Genomic DNA, 24,956 nt, shown 5'->3' on the forward strand with positions numbered 1-24,956 from the left:
TTAATGAAGTTATTAACTAGCTCTAGGAGTTTTTGACAGAGTCTTTAGTGTCCGGAGCCAAAGAGCCCGGTCATAGCCTGCCAAGGGTCATGCAGCACTGCCAATAGCCCTCTGGCACTAAAGATATAAATGCTGTGACCTTTCCACCCTTTTCTCCTTCCTACTGCTTGCACAGCCCTAGGCATAGATCACCACTGCATTGCTTTAGATAGCTGAGAAATGTTCCATTTCCTGGAACGATTTGCCCTGTGGTTTTTCCCAGAAAACATCTGCATACTTCCTTATCTGCTGATTCCCTCCTGCTGGCTATATAAGCTGTGACCTTCTGGCTAATAAACGAGACTTGATCAGATTACTGTCTTGCCTCCATTTCTCATGTCTCTTGTCCCATCCAATTCCCACTCCCCCCTCCAGGGTCCGCATTGAATATCCCGCAGGTTGGGACACTTTAGGTTTTTCTGTATATATTATCATGTCATTTGCAAATAGAGAAAGTTTGACTTCATCTTTTCCAATCTGGATTCTTTATTTCTTTCTCTTGCCTGATTGCTCTGGCTAGTACCTCTAGTACTATGTTAAACAGAAGTGGTGAGAGTGAGCATCCTTGTCTTGCTCCTGTTCTTAAGGGAAAGACCTTCAATTTTTCCCCATTCATAATGATACTGGTGGTGGGCTTGTTATAAATGACTTTATTGTGTTGAGATATTTTCCTTCTATCCCTAATTTGTTGAGAGTCTTTATCATGAAGTGATGTTGAATTTTGTCAAATGCTTTCTCAGCACCTATTGAGATAATCATATGGTCTTTGTCCTTGAGCTTGTTGATGTGATGTATCACATTTATTGACTTCAACATGTTGAACCATTCTTGCATCCCTGGGATAAATCCCACTTGATCATAGTATATAATTTTTTTAATATCTTGCTGTATTCTGATTGCTAACATTTTATTTTGCCATCTAGGTTCATCAAGGATATTGACCTATAATTTTCTCTTTTTGTTGTGTCTTTATATGGTTTTGGTATCAGAGTTATATTGGCCTCATAGAATGAGTTTGGGAGAGTAGCATCTGATTCAATTGTTTGGAATAGTTTGAGGAGAATTGGTATTAACTCCTCTTCAAAAGTTTGATAGAATTCAGCTGTAAAACCATCTGGACCTAGACTTTTCTTTGTTGGAAGATTACTAATTACCATTTCAATCTCCTTGTTTGTTATTGGTCTGCTCAGGTTTTCTATCTCTTCTTGGTTCAGTCTTGGCAGTCTGTATGTGTCTAGATACTTCTCCATATCTTCCAGATTTTTGTATTTGTTGTCATACAGTTGTTTATAATGGTCTCTAATGATTCTTTGTATTTCTGTGGTATGGGTTGTAATGCTTCCCTTTTCATTTCTTATTTTTGTTATTTGGGTTTTCTCTCTTCTTTTTTTTTGTTAACCTCACTAATGGTTTGTCTATTTTATTTATCTTCTTGAAAAACCAGCTTTTTGTTTTGTTGATCTTTTCTATTGTTTTTGGTGTCTTTATTTCATTTAGTTCTGCTCTGATCTTAATTATTTCTTTCTGTCTACTACCTTTAAGTTTGGATTGTTGTTGATTTTCAAGTTCTTTGAGGCATAGTGTTAGGTCATTTATGTGAAGTCTTTCTATTCTTTTCAAATAAGCATTTATTGCAATAAATTTGCCTCTTAGTACTGCTTTTGCTATTTCCCACAGGTTTTGGTATGATGTATCTATATTTTCATGAGTTTCTAGAAATTTTTTGATTTCCTATTTAATTTCTTCTTGGACTCATAGGTCATTCAGTTACCTATTATTTAGTTTCCATGTATTTGTAAAGCTTCCAGCATTTTGCTTATTGTTTATTTCCAGTTTTAGTCCATTGTGGGCTGAAAAGATAGTTGGAATGATTTCAATTTTTTAAAATTTGCTGAGACTACATTTGTGACCTAATATGTGGTCTATCCTGGAGAATGTACCATGAGCTGATGAGAAGAAAGTATATTCTTTAGTTGTTGGGTGAAAAGTTCTGTATATATCTGCCAAGTCCAATTGGTCTAGAGTGTAGATTAAATCCTGCTGGGCTCACCGCAGCGTGGGTTCCCAGTAATGTTAATGAAAGTTTGCTTAGTTAGGGGCTTCATCTCAGATAAGAAAGTACAAGAAAGGCTTAAAGTAATGTGTCATTGTATAACAAAGCAGTGTTTCTTGAGGTTCCATTTTTTTTTGTCTCTTTTTTTTTTTTTGTGACCGGCACTCAGCCAGTGAGTGCACCGGCCATTCCCATATAGGATCCGAACCCGCGGCGAGAGCGTCGCCACACTCCCAGCGTCGTACTCTCCCGAGTGCGCCATGGGCTCGGCCCTTGAGGTTCCATTTTTAAAAGTTCCATTTACTACTTCACCACCCTTTTATCACATTACAATTCAGGACAGGACAACCGGAAACTCTGGAAGGTGAGTGGACAGGGAAAGAGACATGCAATTATTGTTGGTAATATGCTAGCACATGACCAAGCTCTAGTTAGATGTCCCTCAGTGTTCTTAACTCAATGCCTAGATTTAGAAAGCCACAGGCCAGTCCCACAATTATGTTGCATTATCTGGTGGTATTATTAAATCCTGAACAGACTTCCTGATGTCTCTTCTCTAAAACTTTCAAAACTGTGCAGAGAAAAATGAGAACAGCCAAATGATGCTAATTTAATGTGTATAACAGAAAGGAAGCATCGTTTAAGAAAAAAACAAAGTTTTCTGTTATGTGGCAATGATGCAAAAAGCTAGAGAAGTCTAAAACTATGAATTCTGCTACTACAGAGAATAATCTGTTTTCCTTGCAAAGGAAATTTACGATTAGCTTATCAATTTTAATTGTGTGTAGATGTATGCACACATACTGAAACATACATATATACATACATAGATAATACACTCTTACTAAGAAAATGAATTAATAAAAATTAGTTTTCCACAACTCTTTGTAGACATTGAGCTATGAATAGCAGGAATTTACTTTTAAAACATATGACATGTTAAATCACTAAGATATCAAGGTTTTTATATAAAAGTTTTCAAGGATCATTTTTCAATTATATTAAATATGACACATATTTTGGTTAAACATGGCAGATTCACCACACATATGCACTCCTTCCTGAAACCTCACTTAAATGACAGTAAATAAATATTAAAATAAAATAAGAGTAAACTTATAAAGAAAAGAAAAGAAGGAAGTCATGATTTGCAGATGGGAAATTTTGGAAGATGGAGAGTGTCCTGAGAAGTGATAACTGATTTAACAAAAACTAAGAACATTCACCACGTAGAACCCCCCAAAAGGCAGCTAAAGACTGGGGAACAGAGGGCACAGTGGAATGCAGGGATGCACAATGGGCTCAAGATGGGAACAGTGTTTGAAGATGGTATGTAGAGCCAACAGGACCCCAAGATCCCTCTCGGACACTGTGCAGTCAGGTTTCTCGTGGTCCACTGGAGGCCAGAGGTTTATTTTTACTGCAGAAGTGTGCTAGATATACAACAGCTATCAAAACAAGTGGAAGGTTGTGATTGAGACAGGAGGATGAAAGGAGGGAAATAAAATGAAAGTCTGCACTTCAGTGCTGGGACTACCACTCACCCTCCTCTGTCCCTTTTTTATAGGAAGGCATATGCTTCCGCAATAGAAGACTTGAGGATCTTCTGAGAAACTGGTTGTCCTTAGAGCAAAGACCTCAACAGACTCACATTTGTCATCCCCAGTAAAAACGATAACTTACCACTCAATCTCTCTGCAATAAAGCTCCCTAGCTGATAAACTTTGCTTACATCCTTGAAGCTTCCAATCAACCTCCTAGTGTCTCACTCTTTAAATTCAATTCAGAGAGTTTCAAATCCCTGGACATTTCAGGTTTTCTACATGAACTAGAGAAACCAAAACAAATTATCAAAATAAGTGAATTACATTCAGAGGAAATAGAGATCATATAAGAATTGAAGGAAAACTGAAAGGAAAAAAAAAAAAATCTTTAGAGAGAGTAAGAGAAGACACTGCCTCCAGAAGACCAGGATGCAATCAAAAAGAAACCAATGAAAAGAAGAAAGAGTTGTAAAAAAATTAAAATATAATGATCAATAAAAAATAATTTCGAGGTATGACATCAAAATTCTCCCAAAAGAGAAAACAATATGATTCAAATAGGATAAACAAGATAAAAGAAATTAGAGAGGAGAATGACTAAAAGAAAGAATGAGCAAAATGGAGAACACAAATAACAAACAAAATAGCACCAGAAAATCCTTATTGTGAAAACCAGAATCTAAATAAAGCATAGATCCTACTAAAATGATCAGAAAGGGAGGAAATATATATACACGATATATATTAAACAAAAAAAGGAGGTAACAGTTGGGATCAGATTCCTCAATAACTGATAGAAAAAATTGGAATATGAGCTTAAAATTCTCAGTTAAAAATGACTTTCAATGTAGAATTTTAAACCCAAATTGTTAAGTATGAAGAAAAAATAGACATTTTTAATTATGCATAACTAAAAATTTTACCTAAAGTTTCTCAGAATGCTTAGAATATCTCAGGAGTTCTCAAACTAAGCTCCAGAATAATGACTAAATATAGCAAAGATGAAGAATATATAGGACTCAGAAACAGAGAGTCTGAAACAAATAGTAAGTTAAGAGATGTCCTCAAACGACCTCAATTAGGCATACGGGGAATAATTTTAAATTTTTCCTCCCATACTGTGTACCATATTGCAATACCACTAGTAGAATATAAAATTCTCTACCTCACTGCCATTTTTGAATTAAATATTGCCTTTAAAATATTTTACAAATTTGATTCTCAAAAATAGCTTACTGTAGCTTCACTTTGCATGTCTCTGCAAACTGACTTTTAAGGGTTTTTGCTTGTAGTTATCGGCTATTTACCAAATAACTCAAATAACTTTAAAAATCCATCTCTACTTTAAGCCAGAGAAGTATAAAGTCCCTTTTACTGACGTACACCTTGATATTATGCTGTAAACCTACACTGAGGGATGTTATCAGAAAGCAAACCCATTGGTGTTAGTGTGTTAACTCTAACACTTTTGCTGAGGATATAGCTAGTATATTACACAGATACATTAATTTATATATGATATTGTATACATGATATTCTATTACAGGGATCACATTAATTTCTTAATGAAGAGTCATGTACCTTAATTCTGAAGTAATTGCATTATTGCTATCTTATGAACAGTGTTTCATATTTACCTTTTAATTTTGTTCATTTTTTTGATATATAAAGTTTTAAAATAATACGCAGTCAAATATATTCAATATCTTCACTGACACTTTTCCATTTTTTAAAAATGTTTAGAAGGCTTTTCTATTTCAAATGGTAATATTCACCTATTTTCGTTTTTTTTATAATAGCTTAATTTAATGTAATTATTTGTTTTTAATCTATAATTTATCTTTATGTATAGGATTAAGAATGATATACTTAGATTTTTTTCTAAATAACTAATTTATTCATTTGTTATCTGTTTAATAATTTTTTTTCCCAATTGATTTGAGTCTTCTTTTATAATGTGTTATATTCTTGGGAATACAGAGTCTATTTCAGAATTTTCTGTTCTTTTGGCTTATCTGCTGGTTTTTGTGCTTGTAAACATTGCTTTAATTATCATAATTGTGAAATTGGTTTAAATAATTTGTAGTGTGTCTCCTTTTTCACCTTTCATCTAGTTGAAAAAATTGCTTAGTAATTTTTTTCCTGTTTGCTCTTGCTCCTAAACTTCAAAGTAATTTTGTGTATTTTAGAAAAAAGCTCATTCCAATTTTGTGATTGCATTAAATGTCAAATTAAATAAATGTCATATTTACAATAATGAGTCTTTTAGTACATGAACATATAAGAACATAATCTGTTTTGCCATTAATTCAAATCCCCTTTATGCTGCAGTAGTTATATTGTTTATTTCTTTCAGTCCCATATATCTTTTGCTAAGGACAAATATTTTATGCCCTCTTTTCCTTTTTTTTTTTTTTTTTTTTTTTGCTAGTCTTAATGTTGTTGTATAGGAAAACAATTAATGTTTGTATGTCTGCTGTACATTGGAGGCACTGTGCCCAAGAATATAAGCTTTGGAATAAGTCAGACTTGACCTCAAATATGAATGCACTTGAGTCTCTGGTACCATTTCCCACATTTATGAAATGATTTCAGGTCACTTTGAGATAATTTTTTTCATACTGGATATAGTTATATAGAATATTATGTTAACAAATGTTGTTAATATTAAGCCATCCTTGCATTCCTGGAATATATTTTTTGGTCAAGATGGTTAGCTCTTTTAATATATTGTTGAGTTTAATTTCCTAGCAATTAATATACATTTAGATTCATAAGTGAAATTGATCTAAAACCTTTCTTTGGTGCTTCTGTAAAAAAAATCACCTTTTAGTATGCTAGCTTCATAATGACTTTTCCATTGCAGAAATATTCTGGAACAGTTTATGTAGCAGTGGCAAAGAAGCAGCAATATATAAATATTACTCATATTTTATATATAACATTTAGTTTAATCATCACAAAAACTCTCTGAAAGAGGCATTATATTTACACAAACTATACAAATGAGAAAACTCAAACAGACAAATGTTAATTAAGTTTCCCAAGTCTCAAAATATAATTCAAAAGTCTATGCATTTGACCAATATGTTGTTTATAATGACTTTCATAAATGTTAGTTTCAAATTATATTACAAAGGCACCATTCTTTATGTCATGCCTCACCTTTAAGCATTCATTCATTCAACAATGTTTATTGAGAACCTACTCTATTTTGTCACTGTTCTAGCAATAGGAGACATATCGGTGAGATAATAGATTATAAATAAGTAAATTATGTAATACTTGTCCTCTTTTAAATTTTCACTGCTTCAAATAGTTATTCCTAAGTTTTTGAAAACCTGTTTCAGTCTATATTTTTAAAATGATCTAAGTCAAGAATGACATTTTTAAAAGTTTCCTGTTTAGGATAAAAAACTATATACCTGAATCCCCACCCACGTACCTTTGTTATTTCTCATTAACTACTCTTTGTTAATAAGCTAGGGATTTAGATCAAAGTTATTTCCTTTAAAAATGTTATTAACATTTGTGGCTTCTCTTTCAGGACTAATTTTTAACACAGGTATTCAGTTTCAAAACTCAATCTCCAATAATTATTTAGGCTTAAATATATGATTTTTTTAAAGATTAACATTTGTGTGGTAACCTTCTAATTCTTGAGTTCATTAATTTAATTCAATGGCTCTCATACTTCAGTATGCCTCAGAATCAGCTAGAGGGCTTGTTAAACTAGACTGCTGGGTCCTGTACCCCAGAGTTTCTGATTGAGCAGTTTTGGGGTTGTCCCTGAAAATTTGTACTTCTAATCAGTTCCCAGGGGATGCTTCCTACCACTCCAGAAACCATAATTTGAAACTGCTGTTGTAATTCATCACTCAGTTGTTTAGTACATATATCTTCAATAATATTTTTAAAGAATGGTATGTTATGCCTTCTGAACCAAGGTATATCTGAGACTTTTCCTCCTGAATTGACATGAGTAATATCAATTTGGATGTGTGATTATCATTTCCCCCAGAAATATGCACCACTTCATTTTCTTCTGGCATTCAGTATTGTAAGATTATATCTGTGGTCAGCCTAATTGTATCAGTTTATTCTTATAACTCAAAGTATTTCCTAGAATACACTTAGATAGAAGTCTCTTTATTGACTTTGCCCAGTAATCACTGGATTCTAACTACACACTTTTAAATTATTATTATAATATTATTATGTATATAATAATACAGTATTATATATAATGTATATATAATAATTATTATTATTCAGGAATGTTAAAAAATTAAATGCATGCCATTTATTATGAGTTAAAATATGGAAAGTGTCTATTAGATGAGTTAAAATATAGAAAGTGAGCTTAGAACAGTGGCTGGTATATGGCAAGCATGTGTAAAATGCTAGGTATTACTATTTTTTCTTTAATTATTCTGCTGCCCACTTCATCCGCCCCATTCCCACAACCTTCATTATGTATTCATTTTGGGGTTGTTTGTCCACCACCTTCTCTTTCTTGATTTTGATTTCTCTGTCCTAGCTCTCTACATTTTTGGGAGAGATTTCTAGCTATCCTTCACAACACATTCAATTTGCCATGATCTCAATTTTGCTCTGTCACAGCAGCAATGTGCATTTTTATGTGCACTACTGTATTTTTGCTTCTTTACTGTCTTGTCATTTCACACCCATTTCCCTATCCATTCTCTATTTTCTTATCTCAACTCCATGTGAATTGCCCCTGCTTTTTCTGTCTGCTTGGCTGAGGAAATCCCCTTTTCATGACTAGAGATGCACACAACACGATATTCCCAGCTCAAAGCCAAATTGGCAGAAGCTATCAGACCTCCATGGGACTCTATGGAAGAGACTAAAGGTGGAGAGTTTTATCTTTTCCTCCTTGCCTTGATTTCCAGCACTCTGTAAAGGTAGGATATGTGTAAACGAATACTAGGAATCTGGAGTCTCAGATTCTACTTGAAGATCTTGGTTTCTCTCTTTAACACCATACATTGCCTCCAGTAACTCCTTGCTCACAGAAAGAGAGATGAGGAATCTTCTTTCATTCTGAGTCTATCCTATGGCATTGGAATAAGAGTAATCCTGCTTGCCTTAAAATAAAGTAGGTATAAAAGTGCTAAGTGTTTCATTCCTCAATTTTTACCTACTCCTAAATTAGGGGGAAAAAACCATGAAAGCTGAACCACTTATCAAGAATATCGTTATAAAAACGACTCTTTTGACACATACAATCATCTACACATTCTCAGAAATACCTGGTTAGGAATAGGAATAGTAAAGAAAGGCTTCTAATGATCCATCATCCAAAGTTTAATATGATAAGTAAAGCTCACTAAATAGAATACTTGTGAAAAGTTTTGATGATTCGGATAATTGCCTGAAAGTCAACTGTTCCTTTGAATTTTTGTCATGCTTCATGTCTTCATACACACACACACACACACACACACACACACACACACACACACACACAAAATTATCACACCTCACAGTGGTGGCAGTGCCCACATTATGTTCCTTGTCTCCCTTTCAAAGTGGAGACTGTAGGTCATAGGTATGGGAATCCTCTGAAACACTTGTTGAAAATATATATTTCTGGCCTTATCTCAGATCTACTGAATTAGATGCTCTCTGGGCCCAGGAATCAGCATATTTAACAAGCTCCTCAGGTAGCTATTATCACACTAAAGATGACTTTGGTAATCCCTGCTGTATTATAAACCTATATAAGAGTAGTGAATCTAAGGAAAGGTCTTTAGAAATGATTTTAAAGTAATATACAAGGAACAAACACTCAACCACCCACCCCCACACACATTATTTCTACAAAAATATTACCACACTCTCATCTAGTATGAAGTTGCTATTAAAACAAAGATTTTGGAAGTTGGAAAGGCTGAGGAAAAAATACATTTCAACTACTCAAAACATTATTATTGGCCCAATTCATTTCTATTATGCTTTTACTTTATACTACTTAATAGAGAAATTTATAATTGCATTTTATTATTGGACTAAAGTAAAAGACCAAATGTTTGGAATTAGTGAATAAAAATCTAACACAGAAATAATTTGATCCACTAAACCTTTGGCATCTGCCTCGAAAAGTACATATGTTTCTTTGTGTTATTTCTCAGTATATTAATATGAAAAATGCATGAAGCACAGAGGTTAATAGGAATACTGAGAGGTTTACTAGACCACTTATAGTTTAATTGTGACCTGTCATTACTGTGATTTTTTTTTAAACAGTGATTAATCTTGGTGCTGTATTTACAGATTATTTTCAGTCAAAATTTTTTGTTAAAGAACTAGAAAAGCAGCTCTTTATGTACTTTCATTCTACCATATGTTAAGAACATTACAAAAGAATAAAAGAATAATTCAGAAACAGCAGGGGAGGGGAGGCATCTGCAGCACAACGGGTAAGTGTACAGTATGAAGAGTCAGACAGCATAAATTTCAATATACCTGGATACCAGCTGTGTGGTATTACATTATTTACTTGCCCTCTCTGTGCCTCAGTTTCTTTTTCAATAAAACAGGCCTAATTGTGCCCATCTGACCCAGCTGTTGTACTAATTAAATGACATAATAAGTGAAAAGCTCTGAGCATCTGGTGCATAGAAAGATATCTTGTATTCTATTAGGTAGAATTTCTTACTAAATTGCCAAAAGATTGCCAGGAAAATAAAGATGGCTAGCAAAGATTAAGAGGCAGTCTGATCACCAAAACCTTAACTGTACACCTCTGAATAGTAAGAATGAAATGGGGTCTCTTGCCTATCTACTATGTGCCTGTAACTTTCCTAGACTTTGGAGGAGATGATGGAAAAGAAGCAGCAACAGCTCCTGCTTTTCAGAAGCTTATAATCCAAAAAGGTCAATCATCAACCGATGTTCTAAATGAACTGAAAGCAATATAGGAACATTCCTTGGACTCTTGGCTTCTGATTCATACACTGTTCAAATTAATTCATACTAATTAAAATTTCTCACACCATATCATATTAGATATATGATAAGAGTTTAACCTTCTTATTTTATGTATTTTTTAAAATTTATATTTCATTTTGCTTTGTTTTAAACCAGGGGAAATAAGAAATGGTGTGGGTTTCTTTATCCCTATTAAAAAAGGCTTAGCAAAGGTTTTTTGGTCTTAAGTTCTTCCCCACCTCACCACCTTCAAAATGTCCTTCTCTCATTCCCCACCTAATGAAAAGGTAGCAAATCTGAGTTACTTACTAGTGCTTTTTGCAAGCTCAGTTGAAATTATACAGATGATACTGCCACTGGGAAAAAGGATGAATCTGTCCAAAAAGAAGGTGAGACAGTTGCAGGAACACATGTATTTGTAACTGAGGATTACAAAGAAGAAATTAAAAAGGACATCCAGGTTTGCTCTGCTGAGAAAAACAAACAAACCTGTCTCAGCTGGGCCAAGTGCTCACATAGTTTATCCAAGTAAGTAAAAAATAAGGTTATTTATTGCTATATTGACAGCAGCTTCATTTCAAGCAAACGCTGCATGCTTACACTTCAGTAAAAATACCTGAATGCTGCCTCTCATTTTTGTTCTTTGGAATGAATTCAAGAATTTTTCCTTAATTCAGCTAGTTGATTCAATTTTCCAATAGAGAGACTAAGTGATATAGGTAATATGGAACAATAATTTTAATAAGGGTCAAGGAGGTGTACACACAGACTTTCAAAGTCAAATAGAATAAATGTTAGATTAGTAAGCAATGTTTGTAGCCTATTAGAATTTAACAAGTAGATTATATTTAGACAGAGACTTAGCATGACAGGTATTGGATGAAGATTCTGATAAACATGCCTAGCAGTTCATGTTTGGAGACAGAGCTGGGCTTGAAATCAGACTACGACACGTTTTGGTTATATAAATTCTGGCAGGTTTCTTAACCATCTGGAGTTTGGTTTCTAAGTATGTAAAATGGACCCAGTGATATTCACCTCATAGGGTTTTTTAAATTAGAAAAAAAGTGTTCAATAAAGTGCTAGGCTATTACATACAGAATGTATCATTCAAAGGCCTCAATATTTCCATGCTGCTGCTATGCATTGCTTGAAAAGCCAGCACTGAAGAATACAGAAATGCTGACCAATTTTGCTAGTAACACAAAAGTCTGCCAACATAAATTTTCAAATACCATCAAGAGCATATATTAACTTATATACTGAGATTTATAAATCCATGAATGAAAAATTTCTTAAAATTGCACATGCTACTTTAAGAGACATAGTTGAGTTTATATAAAAAGGAAAACCAAGGTACTGCTTAGTTGTCATAAAGTTGTGGAAGATTAAATGAAATAAGCTAGTGGTCTTCTCACAGAAGTATACACACCCAGTGTCACGCTTTAGAAGGAATTTTATATATCCGATGAGTAAACTGATTTTAAGGGAATCATTTTCCACATTCCCAATTTCCATATGAATTATTTCTTACATTTGATATGCCTGATAAAGAGTGTAGTCAAGATTACACGCTGGTTCTTCTGCTCCTAACACCTGGGTTTCAACAGTCCTTCCCCCACCTAAAGGGGGGGCATACTCCTCAATGATCTTAAATATTACAATGATATACTGCCATGGAGTGTCAAAATTCTGGGGTACAAAATAAAATGATAATTCAAAATAATGGTGTTGGTTTTAAGAAAGTGATGGATTCTATAATTGTGTGATAAATATTTTTGCAAATTAGGTAACTTCCAAGCTGTTGCTTTCAACAAAATTGAAAGAGGAACCCATTAAACTGCCTGATAATTTTTGGTGAAGATCACTAAGTAATTTTTGGCTTATGATGTGGAAGGTGTTCAAAGATTTGCGAGAAATGACTACAATAAAACTCATCCAATTTCCTTTACTTATGTAGATAAATAAGTATTTTCAGTGGTTATACTTAAAAAATAAAAGCAGACAAGAATTGATGCTGAACCCTTTTTTTAAAAAAGAAATAATATGCTTTTATGGATACATGATCAAAATTAATAAATTTACTTCCAATAAAATTTACTTTTATGTTGAATAATTATCAATATTTATAATATATCCATGTTATTTTGATAAGGCACAAATTATAAATTATAACAATACAGAAGAAAAAATTGTATAATTTAAAGACCTAATACAGGAATTTTAAAAAATATAAATGTCCATTTTTACACATATATTTTCTTAAAGAGCAATTCCACAAGGTGATCCTTAAAAGATATTCAAGCATAAAAAAAATCAAAATAAGATAAACTGTGATGGCAAAATTGATTGGAAATATGAGTTCAAATAGAAAAAATATCATATATATCTTTCCACTGTTATTTAGAGCTTGTTTATGTATTTTTGAATGGCTGACAATAAGTATAAAATAGCACAGTAGAGTTATTTAAACTCTATCAGATTTATTTAAAAGAATGATGAAGAATTTCATTTTAGGAATTAGTGATTGCAAAACATTGGGGATTATGTCTTTTGCTATCACTTAAACTAATGGCTAAAATTTGTAAGGTCAACTAAAAATGGGTAAGGTGTACGTAGTTTGTGATTTTTTAATTGTGGAGTATTTGTAAGCATAAAAGTTTGAAGACCACCAAAAAATGTATGTAAAATCTTTAATACACTTTCTGACCCAACACTTGTTGGACTCCCCAAAAGCATAAAAAGTTAAGTTAGGCTGGCCTGACCTGATTCCTCTGTCACCTCCATTCTGATCCTAACTGTTACCATAATCACTCCTGGATCATCTTGGCAGTCTCCACCTTCAGCAAATACTGTCTGTGAGTCTCAAGGGTTTACTCTGTCCTCATTGAAGGACTTCTCGGACTGTGAGGTGTAGTTTTCTACCAGAGATTCACATGGCACTAAATTGTTGCACACCAGGACATTTGTCTATCCAGAAGAAGATTGCAAGCAGCTTACATGGTTGATGAACAGTGTTATGAACAACTATAAGCATGACTTTGGAAGACTTTCAGGGCATAGTGTAACTGTGTTAACAGCAGGAACACTGTGCATTGAAATAGCTTATCTGCCCAATGTTAGTTATTTCCTTTCTTCTACTGATAAAAGGATGCCAATGTATGAAGATGACAGGAAAGAAAGAGAAGAGCAGTAGGCTACCGATATTGTTGTTTGCTACATTTTAAGTGTTCAAAAAAAAATAACTAGGTAAATTTTTATGTATGCACTCATCCTGGGAGGAACTATTATTCAATATGTTAGTATCTGCACAATGTTAAAAAGAAAAACATAATATTTCATAATTGTGAGTTTAATTTTACCCTTGTCTGCCTCTTACATCTGTTTCCTTTTCAAGGGACTACTGATATCCATAAATTGTCTTCAATGGCACTAAGAATGGTTTCTCTTTGCATAAACATGGTTTGCATTCAACATTTAATCTTAAATGGAGGGACATATTCTTTTCTATTCTGAGACCTCAAATACTGTTACTTTTTCTAAGAATGAATTCTGACCCTACAATTTGTTTCAGATACTTAACTGTGGGCAGAGATTCTGCATTTATTCATAAACTACCATAATCCTCTAATTTCACCATTGATAAAGCCTTTGACATTATTTTAGAAATAAGATATTCAAAGCAAAATGTTCAATGACACTAACCTTTCTTCATCTACTGTTCTTAAAGTGTGCTCCCCAGACCAGCATCAAAAGTATTGTCTGGAACTTGTTAGCAGGGGCACATTCTCAGGCTCTCCCAGACTTATGCACCAGAAACTCTGGGAAAGAGGTTCAGCAATCTTTGCTCTAATAAGCCCACCAAGTTCCAATGGATGCTAAAATTTGAATATCACTGATCTATTGAAATCTGACCTCACCAGTAGGATGTCTGTAAGTAAAAATTGGCTGCAGTTTAGAAGTTTAATAAGAATATTTCCCTTTACCAGGATAGATGAATCCTGATACGTAAAAAAAATCATAAATATAAATCTTATATCTAAAAATTAAAGGTTAATCTAATTTTTTCTTAGGTAGTCAGACATTTGCTTCCAGCAGATTTCAAGATCTTCAACTACTGAGAGGCAATGACATTTTGATAGTCCTCTAGGTGCAAAGAATAGATGTGTTGGGTTTATAGTCAGAGTAATGGTGGAGAGCCTGGTCTGATGCTTAGGGATTTAAGACGACGAATGGATAAAGATGGTGAGGAATCTCATTCTAGTCATGCCCTCCCTTCCTAATTTCCCTTTTCACTGTTTGGTCTTCTTCCCCTTTTCCTTAGGGAACTGAGTGATTGATAGCCTAATCCAATGACTGTATTACAGCTGCCTCAACTAGGACTCTTTTCCTTATCATTAGCAGTTAGCCTATGGTTAAATTCACAGCTCACTGCTTGGTACGGCCCCTGAGATTTAAGGGTCTGGCCTTTAGAAAATATTTAACATAAAACTGAAATCTTGACACACTGAGAACTCAGTTCTCTGCAAGACTTCTTTAATTAATCCAATGTACTGTACCATTGTTCTGTATGAGACTGTGACATGATGAACTGTTTCTGAAGCTTACAGAGATGTGTAGTTCTAAATTAAACAGCCACTGACGTGTACCTACACTGATTTTTTAGTACAGTAGATATGCATGAATCTGTGAATATTTAAATTCAATCTCAACAGTGACACAATACTCTCTAGTTTTACTTTCATAATAGAACATTTTTTGATTAATTTCAAGCTTGAAATCATTCTTTATGAAAAAACACACTCAGAGGAAAGAAATTTAATAATTCATTACCACTGCTGCAAAGGTAAGTTTTCTTAATATGCTTGTCAGAGTCCCTTGGTTTACAAATTCTATCAAATATTTTTTTTAGGAACTGGTACAAACATTAATTTATTTTCCTAATTTTGAAAAAAGAAAAAGATATGCAATATCCAGGTACCCATGAATTTGTTGGCTCTTAAATACTATTTGATTCTATCATTTATTTGCAGGACAATAGTTATTTTAAAATACCTAAGGAAAGGATGTAGACCTTGATCTATGCTTTAAACCTTTGCCCTTGCTCCAGCCTGTCGATGAGCTGTAAGCATCTATGAATATGGCATCTGAGTCCCAGATGAAAAATTATGCATCTCATAAACTGCTATTCTGCTGAAATGTCAAGCCAAGGTAAGGCTGTACCTCAAACTCAGCACTTGGCATTTTCCTTCTGTCTGCTTTGTTGCCATGAAGCAAACATGAACAGTGAGGATTTGTGTAGGGCAGGTAGCAGGCGAGCTCACTGTCAAAAATCTATTATTAGGGCTCTGATCTCCTGCACAGACCACGATGGCTAAACAGAGAGAAACCCAAGCTCCAGGAAAGGCAATATAATGAAAAAGGGGATTCTTTGTCAATCTGTACATGAATATATTCAAATGAGCATTATTTAAATGAGAACATTTCTAATGGTGAGCTTCTTTCAACCAAAGTTATAATTTATAATGAAAATTGTAATTCAGCATCTTTATTTGATATGCCCACTTTGACTGTTCTGCACATATAGTGCATATATATTTGTATAACAAGGTCTTTAAATGTTTGATCAGTTAAACTTGTGAGAGTCAAAGAATGTTTTTACATATGTGAATAATAGACCAGATATTTTTGCATTATTTTGGTATACACACAAAAAGAAAAGAGATTAGTCAGTATAAAACAGAAGGCTCTCCTTTTAATTATTCTTTTTGGCATGATTTATCAGCACATTTTTTATTCATTTAAATTATATCAGGTTATTATAGACATTTCAAAGTTAAAACCTAAGCTCTTATTGATAAAGATGGTTACAATAGATATCTTAAATTGTATGACAGATAGTAGGCGTTTTTTTCTAAAAGGATTTTATGCATCAATAATCATGTGATTGACACATAAAAAAATCTAGCCCATTAAGAACAACTTCCCAATAAAAAACCCCAACACTTTATTTTATGTATAATTATAATGTGTACTGTAAGAACTTAAAGAGACCCTACCAAAATCTTCAGTTGCTTGCATGTATGAAAATAGTTAAAGAAAAATGTAACTAAAACTTTTGACAGTTTCCAGTCTATTACATGTTTTGTCATTTTCCTGATTTTACACAGATATTCACTAATAAATAAGTTTATGATTTCAGTCGGTCACATCGGATTTGTATTCATGTAGTGCCCAGTGGCAGAGCGCATGCTGCTAAGTTATTGCATAGTCCCAACAATTCACATCTAAGTAACTGTCTTGCAAACAAACATAAAATATGCAATGTGGAGTCAATGCTTAAAATCATTTTTTAAGCCACTATATTGATCCTCATTTGTGCAAGCTTTCTAAACTATACACTTTGTACTCACTTCCAGCACTACACCAGCACAGTTACAAATTACTACCAAAATTTCTAACTTGTACTAACAAAATATGTACAGGAAAGTGGAATAACAACAAATCGAAGAAATATGCCCATCCCCCATTAATAAAAAGCATTAAGAATACAAGGAACAACAACAAAAACTCCTTCGAATCAGTAAAACGCCATTGAAAGATGCTTGATTACTCTTTCTCTCGATGCAGCTGCAAACGAATAAAGGTTATACCCTTCAAGTCAGTTGCAAGAAAGACTTATCTTTAGTTTACGCCATGCAGGACTCATTCTTAACCATCTCTAAAATAAAATCATACTCACAGGGAGGACTTCATGAGAAAATGTCACATCACAACTGGATAACACCATTTATACTAGGTGATCATAATCACTGAGTTGGGGGCTATCTTAAGATGTCCTCATTATTTAGGGATGAGGTCAGGAAAAAGGTCAAAATTTGAAACTAGAAAAAGAGAACTAAACTAAAGCTAGGAAAAATGATGAGTAATCCACTCAAGGATGAAATTTATGTTACTGATGAGATTAGGGTTTCTTCCAATTGAATAAATAAAGCCAAAAATTTCTTCTCGCCTTGCTCCCCAAATACCCAACAATCTACTCAACTGTGTGGTGATACATGAATTAATTGCTGTTTGACATAACAAAAGGTTTCTGCATGGATTCTAGAAAAAGGAAAGATAGGTAGTAACAATTTATCAGAGTTAAATCTATACTATCCAAAGAAAGGTAGAGAATGATGGATTCTTTACAATCAACAATTTAGACACAAGTGCTTGTATGGTGGAGAGCTTAATTAGCCATCCTAGTTTTATGAAAATATTCCTTATGAATACTGAACAAGATTTCTTTTGCTATTGCTCTCACTATGAAATCATCCTATCTATAATTCAACTTTAATGGACCCATATTATAATTGAAATTCAGGTTTAAAATCATTCTGTTATGAGTTTGGTTCGTATGTTTGAGGCCCCTCCCCCCGATTCTAATCACCTACAGGTGAGTTGGAAAAACAGTTTCTACAAAAGCAAAGCTGAGGATACGACCTTGGAATGAGGTCCTAATTCTTGATACACTTCTAAACCGCAACAAGTAGAAGTTATCTTTCAGTAGGCTCAATGACTTCTTTTATTTAACGAAGAGAATTCCCTCTAAAACAGTAGCTTTCCAACTTTTTTCAAGTTTACCACAATAAAAAAATGCATTTTATATCATGGTATATGCATGTGCAAATCATGCTTATAATTGAAAAAGTGTGACCAAACAATGCTTTTCCCAACTATGTGCAAAGCATGTGTAAAGCATTCTGACATTTTTTTCTATTCTATTTTTTTAAATGTTGATTACAGTTCATTACACTTGATCGCATAGTATATACTCATGAGTTGGGAGCCAATGCTTGAAAAACATTGTCCTAGAATTCAGGCTAATCATATTTGAAATAATTCAACTGACATTTCTTACCTGAGAGTATATCTTCCCAATGCAAGTCACTCCCCTTTATTAGCTAATGCATTGTAAGAGAACATTACCAAAATGTGACCATTTTTCTATAGCAGGTGCACTACCCCAGATGCCTCAATATTTCCCCATTTAAACAAAACATAACCTTCGTTTCAAAAAGCAGCAATCTTATTCTGAGAAAAAATAATAAAGATTGAATCAAGTAGTCTTCCCTGGCAATGGAAAATATGTGTTGCTTTTCAGGTGGGTATCCAAGTTTGAATTATATTTAGCTTTTACCTAAAAAAAATCTGTGATTCAAGCAGCTCTTTTAAAAGTAGACATTCCAATGCTCTGAGAGGAAACTTGGGAAGACATTAGCACTGTGCTGTGGTAAATTTTTTTAAAAACTTGTAAAAAATACCTACCATATTTTGTGTTATTATCTATATTGAAGCAGCAGTTGAAGTCCTGACAGCCATATTTGATAAACCTCTCCTAAAATTTGAAACCATTATTATTTAACACAATTTTTCTAGGCTAGGTTTTGCTATAATTCACTCTGAAAGTACCTGGTTATAGCACTTGCTTCTGTCCTAAAATATATTATCATAGCCTATTTAAACTGCTTTTCAGATTCTAATACCTTTTTACTAAAGCAAGCATTGCTTTAAAGGAGAAAAACTGTATTAATTTTGTCAATATGGAGAAAGGCTATTTTCAAAACAGATTGTTTAATGTGGAAGAACTTAATATACAACCTATTAGAAGTGAGATACAAGCCCTTAAAAATGTTAGGGACTTTTCGTGGTTTAAAATGAAAGTTCCATTCAGTCTTAGCTGAGCTTATAGCCCAAGTGCATATTTATATATGAATTTATAAATCTTAGAAATAGAGTTTTATGGAAATGCTAACAGGCCCTGAGGTATAGCTGAACTTGTTTTCAGGTGCTGCTATAATTTCCAGTGTGTGTATGCTTAAAGACTGCAACACAAAAGGCTTTCTCTAATGCTGTAATTTCATGGTTTTATTAGACTGAGTTATAGTATGGGAGAATATTCAGAAATTGCAGCTTAAATGAGAAAACGTGAATTGTGTTACTTATATAAAATACTACTGCAATAGTTCTTTTATTAATTTTTAATGTTTAGCACCCTCGTGACCTCCTTTATTCTCTTGCTGTCAACATGGCAGCCTGGAAAAATTGAAATGGCCTGACAGAAAACATCGTGCACGTTACAGCCCAACTCTAGAGTCTCCTGACTCTTTCTGTGGCACTTGCTAACACGGTCCACGTTATTCTGCATTACAATAATATTTAAGGCCCCATGTGATAGCTCCTGATAAAAGAGAGCTGTGTCTGAAGCTTGAGTAGGTGTTCCTTGTCAGCCTTCCCCTTTCTGACGCTGTGGTTATGGCATTCAATTAAAAGCAGGATATGACCTTTTGTTGTTGCTGTTTTTTTTTTTTTTTTATCATGGCTAATAGACATACTTCATACTCTCAAAGCAGAATACCTCAACATGGACAGAGCTTTATTTGTGTCTATCCAGCTTCTTCCAAAAGCACATTTGGGTTTAATTCAGCAACGCTTTTCTTAAACAGGGAAACACTGCTATCTTATGTGTATTTACCACTTTCTCTATCACTGGAGAGATTAATCACCATACCATGACAGTCAAGAACCTCACAGCATTGTCTTTGCAAGATCAACTTCACGTTGTCACAGCCACAGAGTGTGCAGGGCAAATATGATGAATGGGACCTTGGGATAAAAACTTCTCCTTGTTTTTTAAATGCAAGTGTTTGGTGATGAGAAAGAGTGTGTGAAGGTGTGAGGTCTGCAAATGTCTTAGCTGAAGCTTAAATGCAATGCTTTAATGGTTTGTTTAGGGCAGTTGTGAAAGCAAGGCTTTTTGAAGAAGGTAGATCCAAAAAATTCTAGGAAGAGTGGAAACTCATCTAGACTATGAAAAAGACATTATAATCAGGGTGCTTATATTTTTCTCTTGAAGAGCCCTGGTATTAGCTTTACTAATAAGTGGCAAGACAATTATGACAATGAGAAATTCTGAGGAAAGCACAGACCACAAGAGAATAGAATTTGTACAAGACCCTCCCTCGGTACTCTCATCTTGTGCTAACCTTCACTTAAGCTTTCACATTCAGTCTGTTCCATCTGTCGGAACTATTAGCAATACTGACCAGCCATGAGTTATACAAATTTGGGATCATAAAAGACACGATGCTTTTGCTTGCAATATGATCTCATGATTTTTCAGCAACCTCCAAGGAAGCATAATGCAAGGAGAGGGCAACACCTACCGGACACTCCTCCATATGTGGTCCGCTTTCCAATACCCACTGCTGGCCAAGGTGTGCCATCAGCTTTTAATCCCATCAGGCCTGAGACAGTGTTGGTGGCTGTAACGCCATCTGCACCACCTGTGAAAAACACATTGTTTGTCTGCAGTTCTTAAAGACACAATGGTAAAAACCCATTCGAACCCCCAACATCCAGGAGAATGCACAGTCTACTTTCTCTTGAGAATATTTCCTCCCCTCAAATATCTTATTATTTGAATTTTAAGCATAATCCAGATTATGCTTAAAATTCTAGGCATTAAAAAATTTAATTACTATGACTTCATTTTCTCAATTATTATAAAGACTTGTTGATGCCAAATACTTTGCATTCAGTGTCAATTCCCAAGTAATTTACAACGTCTTTGCAAGCCAGGGTGCGATTTCCATGGATGGAATACAAGTATTTATGATTTGTAAAGTCATGCATTGACTTCACAGTTTATGTATTCAACAAATATTTAATGAGCATGTGTTTAAGGAAATGTACTAGACCCTATCAAATATAAAAGGAACTCATAAGAAATTTCACATTGTGGGAGCTGGTATCTTTTTTTTTTTAACTTTATTAAAGGTTCAAATGCTATTGATGAATTGTTATATACGAGGTCATTTATTTTAGAGCGGTTTGCTGACTGTGGTTTTGTCTCAATTCTTCATGTGTGAAACAAGTATTTTTTAGGAAAAATTACAAATGATCTTTTGCTCCCGAGCCAAAGTTTGGGGGCCTTTGGGTCCAGATTTAAGTCTACTGCACATGTGAGATCAAGTGCTCAATTTAACACTTTTCTTAAAATCTAAACAAACATATATACATATGTTTGTGGAAAAAGACCTACTCTAGTATGGCTACAAAATTCAGGCCAATATTTGCAAAACTAGGCAAGTGATGCAACGCCAATTCTTACCTTCCTTTGCGGCTCTTGCGATGCTTACAATATCAGTGACATTTGGGGTCAACTTGGCAAAAAAAGGAATCTGAACAGCTTGCCTAACCCAGCGACAGATGTTCCGCACCAGCTCTGGATCCTGTTCAAATAGGTCAGTTAAATATAGAACATAATTAAAGAATTGTGATCAAAATGTGTACCGGAACAACAGCAAAGCCAGAGACGTGCAAGACAAATCCAACTTGACAATGAGGTACATGATATATTTCTCAAATTCCTCCTCAGTATTACACCTAGACTCATTAGGGAACTGAGGTTAACACACTTCAAGTGAACTGCAAGCTCATCACATAAAGGTTAAATTCCTCAAGGGAGCCTTTGGAAAATAAAATTACAAAGAACCAAATGGAAGAATGTGTTTTCCACTTTCAGTTGAATAATATCAGAAATGAAACATAAACTTCTGGTGGCAAGTTCAGGAAACACTACAGAATTTCTAGTGACCTCATTGGTTTAAGCCTAATAAAAAAAGATTTAAACTGCTGACTCCTGGGTGAATGATATCAAATCTGAAGCATGTGGCTTTCATTATTAGAAGGCTTAGTCTTGTTGAAGTGTATTCAAAAGAAAACCTGAGACTTCATCATCAATCTGAACGTGATATATGCTATATGCTAATATGGAGTAATTCAGCCTTGGATTATACATGAGCTGATCAGTAACTTTCTGTTACTTTTGTAAATGTTACCAAGATCTGTGCAGCATTTTTCAACACTCATCTACTTGAAAGAATTGATCAAAATGACAAAAATGAAATAAAATATCAAATGCTCATTTTTAAAAGTAAGGAATAGACGTTTTCCTGCACCCGTTTTCTGTGATTTTTCAGGCTTTTATTTTCTCGTGGGGAAAGTATCATTTAGAGGGCAAACACCTATCCTTTCCATTGAAATAACTTAGCTGTAGTAATGTTCTTTGGTTTCAACACATAAGATAGTTCTTTTTTTCATCACTTTTAGTGCAAAATTTATTCTGACAGGTACTGATAATGTGCTTTGATAAATTACCTTAAAATATTCAATAGCAATTCATTATTGAACTTGGTAATATTATCTTAGCAAGTTAAAATGTTTTTGAATAAAAGAAAAACCCATAAAAATATAGGCTTATATTTAAACTACGAAATAGTAGGCAAGTATATCATTTGTAATTAATATTTTCAAATGTAAGAAAGTTGCTCTTTGCATTTTAACCTTTAGAATTCTTTTAAGATGAGATTTCTAACGTTATAACCTTTAGAAAGAACCTTTTCATTTAGGTTTAATGTGTCCTGATCCGTCATCCTGCATTATTCTAAAAGTTACGCGTTTTTGTGCTAAGATACTGCAATGAGGTAATTTCTGTTGATTGTTATCATCTCTACTCAGCAAAACTTAATACTTTTAACAAGAAATCTTTGGCTTGGCTTGTTCTCTTTTCAGAACAGTAATTTCTTCATTAAACATAAATATTAAGAAAGTACTATATGGAATGCTCTACAGGGCATACTGTGCATTATGAATAGTAAAATCTGGAGATTTAACAGTACAAATTCTAACTCATGAAAATGGAGATCTGCCCCTGCCCATGCAATGGTCATGAAATATGTATGAACCACTGCATTGGCATTATGAAGGCAGTTGCATCTTTGTGATTTCATTTCTAAGTTATGAATTTCCATGGGACTTAGCCTAGAAATGACAGTAACTCTAGATGATATGAATTGCATGTCCTTTGTGAAAGCTCTCTTTAAGGTAGAGTTTGACAATAATTTAAAGATCATTGCCTAATACATGGAAGGTAGCCTGATAAGAATTACTGAAATAAATTTAAAATATCATTTGGTTCCAATAGAGCAAACACTAATAATCTGATACAGGCTTCTAAGTGACTTTAATACTATTGACCACCATGTCTTTATAACTTACTTTGAACATTTGTCAGATTTTTTTCTGTCAATTTTCTCTCATCGACTACCTTAAATGAGCGCCTCTTACCCATTGTCTAACAATTTGGAATTTGTTCATAGTTTTTCAGTTCCTTAAATATATATGTGCCCTTTGTTACCATTATTTACTTGAATCATCTGTCTCTATTTTGAGATACTATAATTTGACTCTCCTATAGTTCTATGAGTAAGGGTGTTCAGATATATTTTTCTTGTCCTCATACTCAGCCAAGCCAGATACTGACTAATCATCATAGCCAACTGAAACACAATTTGATTACCTGAGAATTTTAAAAACAACTTCTGATCATCATTATTTTGAAAATTGAGTGTTCTGTAAATTGCAAAGTTTTGTTTGACAGGTATAATAGGGAATATTCTAATACAACTATAAATGTGGTGAGGCTAATAACATGATAAAATGAATTTAGATACTTTGGGGAATTAAAGGATAGACTATAACGTCACACTTTCCTGGTTTCTTCACACTTTTGATATGAATGTTCGAGATCTAAACGCAATTAATAGTTTTTCTGTATCTTGACCTTCTAATTTTCTAATGATAGCATCAGATGGCTTTACCTTTAATAAGAAGCCGGTTTTTGTAATCTTATTGAAATGAGTAAACTTTAAACAATTTCTAATACCCCTCAAAATCTTTCAGGATAGGAAACATACAAAGGAACTATTATCTCTCAGACAAATTGAGACTTTAATGTTATTAACACCAACAAAAAGCAAATTAAAGCAATTCTGAACTGTTCTTCCATTTCCAGGCACTCATAAAATATTTGTTGTGTCAATAAATGAAAAATAAATGAAACCAACACATTTCCAACGTATTTCTTTATATTTCCATCAAAAACCTAGACTATGTCTAGATTTAAGAAAATCCAGATATATTTTATGATAGATAATGTCTCAAAGCATAAAATTTAAGAAGACTACTTTACAGACCTGGGGTAATTCTGAAGAGAAATGATGAACAGTTATGTCAAAAAGGATAGCTTAAATCTTCTAAAGTGTCTAGTACACAAAAAGTCTATCTGAATCAACACGTTTGTATTGGCTCTTTCTGCAGGTGTCAATAATGCCCACTCCTGACCATGATTTGCAATCTCTCCCACATAAGCTGCTTGTGTGAGGTGTGTGTGTGTGTGTGTATGTGTGTGTACTTCAACATCTATTAACCCTTCTGTTGTTCATGTGATCACCAAAGGAAGCCCTGAGGCACCAGTG

The 24,956-nt window shown here is 33.8% G+C and overlaps 1 protein-coding gene across 1 annotated transcript in view; it reads right to left on the reverse strand.

Annotated features, from left to right (window-relative positions):
* The window catches only part of DPYD (dihydropyrimidine dehydrogenase), an 855,274-nt gene that overhangs the window by 185,579 nt on the left and 644,739 nt on the right, over positions 1 to 24,956 (reverse strand). Inside the window, exons 17-18 of the mRNA XM_063105846.1 lie at positions 21,749 to 21,869; positions 20,802 to 20,921 (exon numbers count right to left, since the gene is read on the reverse strand). Coding sequence (XP_062961916.1) covers positions 20,802 to 20,921; positions 21,749 to 21,869 — 241 coding nt within the window. The remainder of the gene's footprint in view (positions 1 to 20,801; positions 20,922 to 21,748; positions 21,870 to 24,956) is intronic.

Source organism: Cynocephalus volans, chromosome 8 (assembly GCF_027409185.1).
Source record: "Cynocephalus volans isolate mCynVol1 chromosome 8, mCynVol1.pri, whole genome shotgun sequence".
NCBI classification, from domain to species: domain Eukaryota; kingdom Metazoa; phylum Chordata; class Mammalia; order Dermoptera; family Cynocephalidae; genus Cynocephalus; species Cynocephalus volans.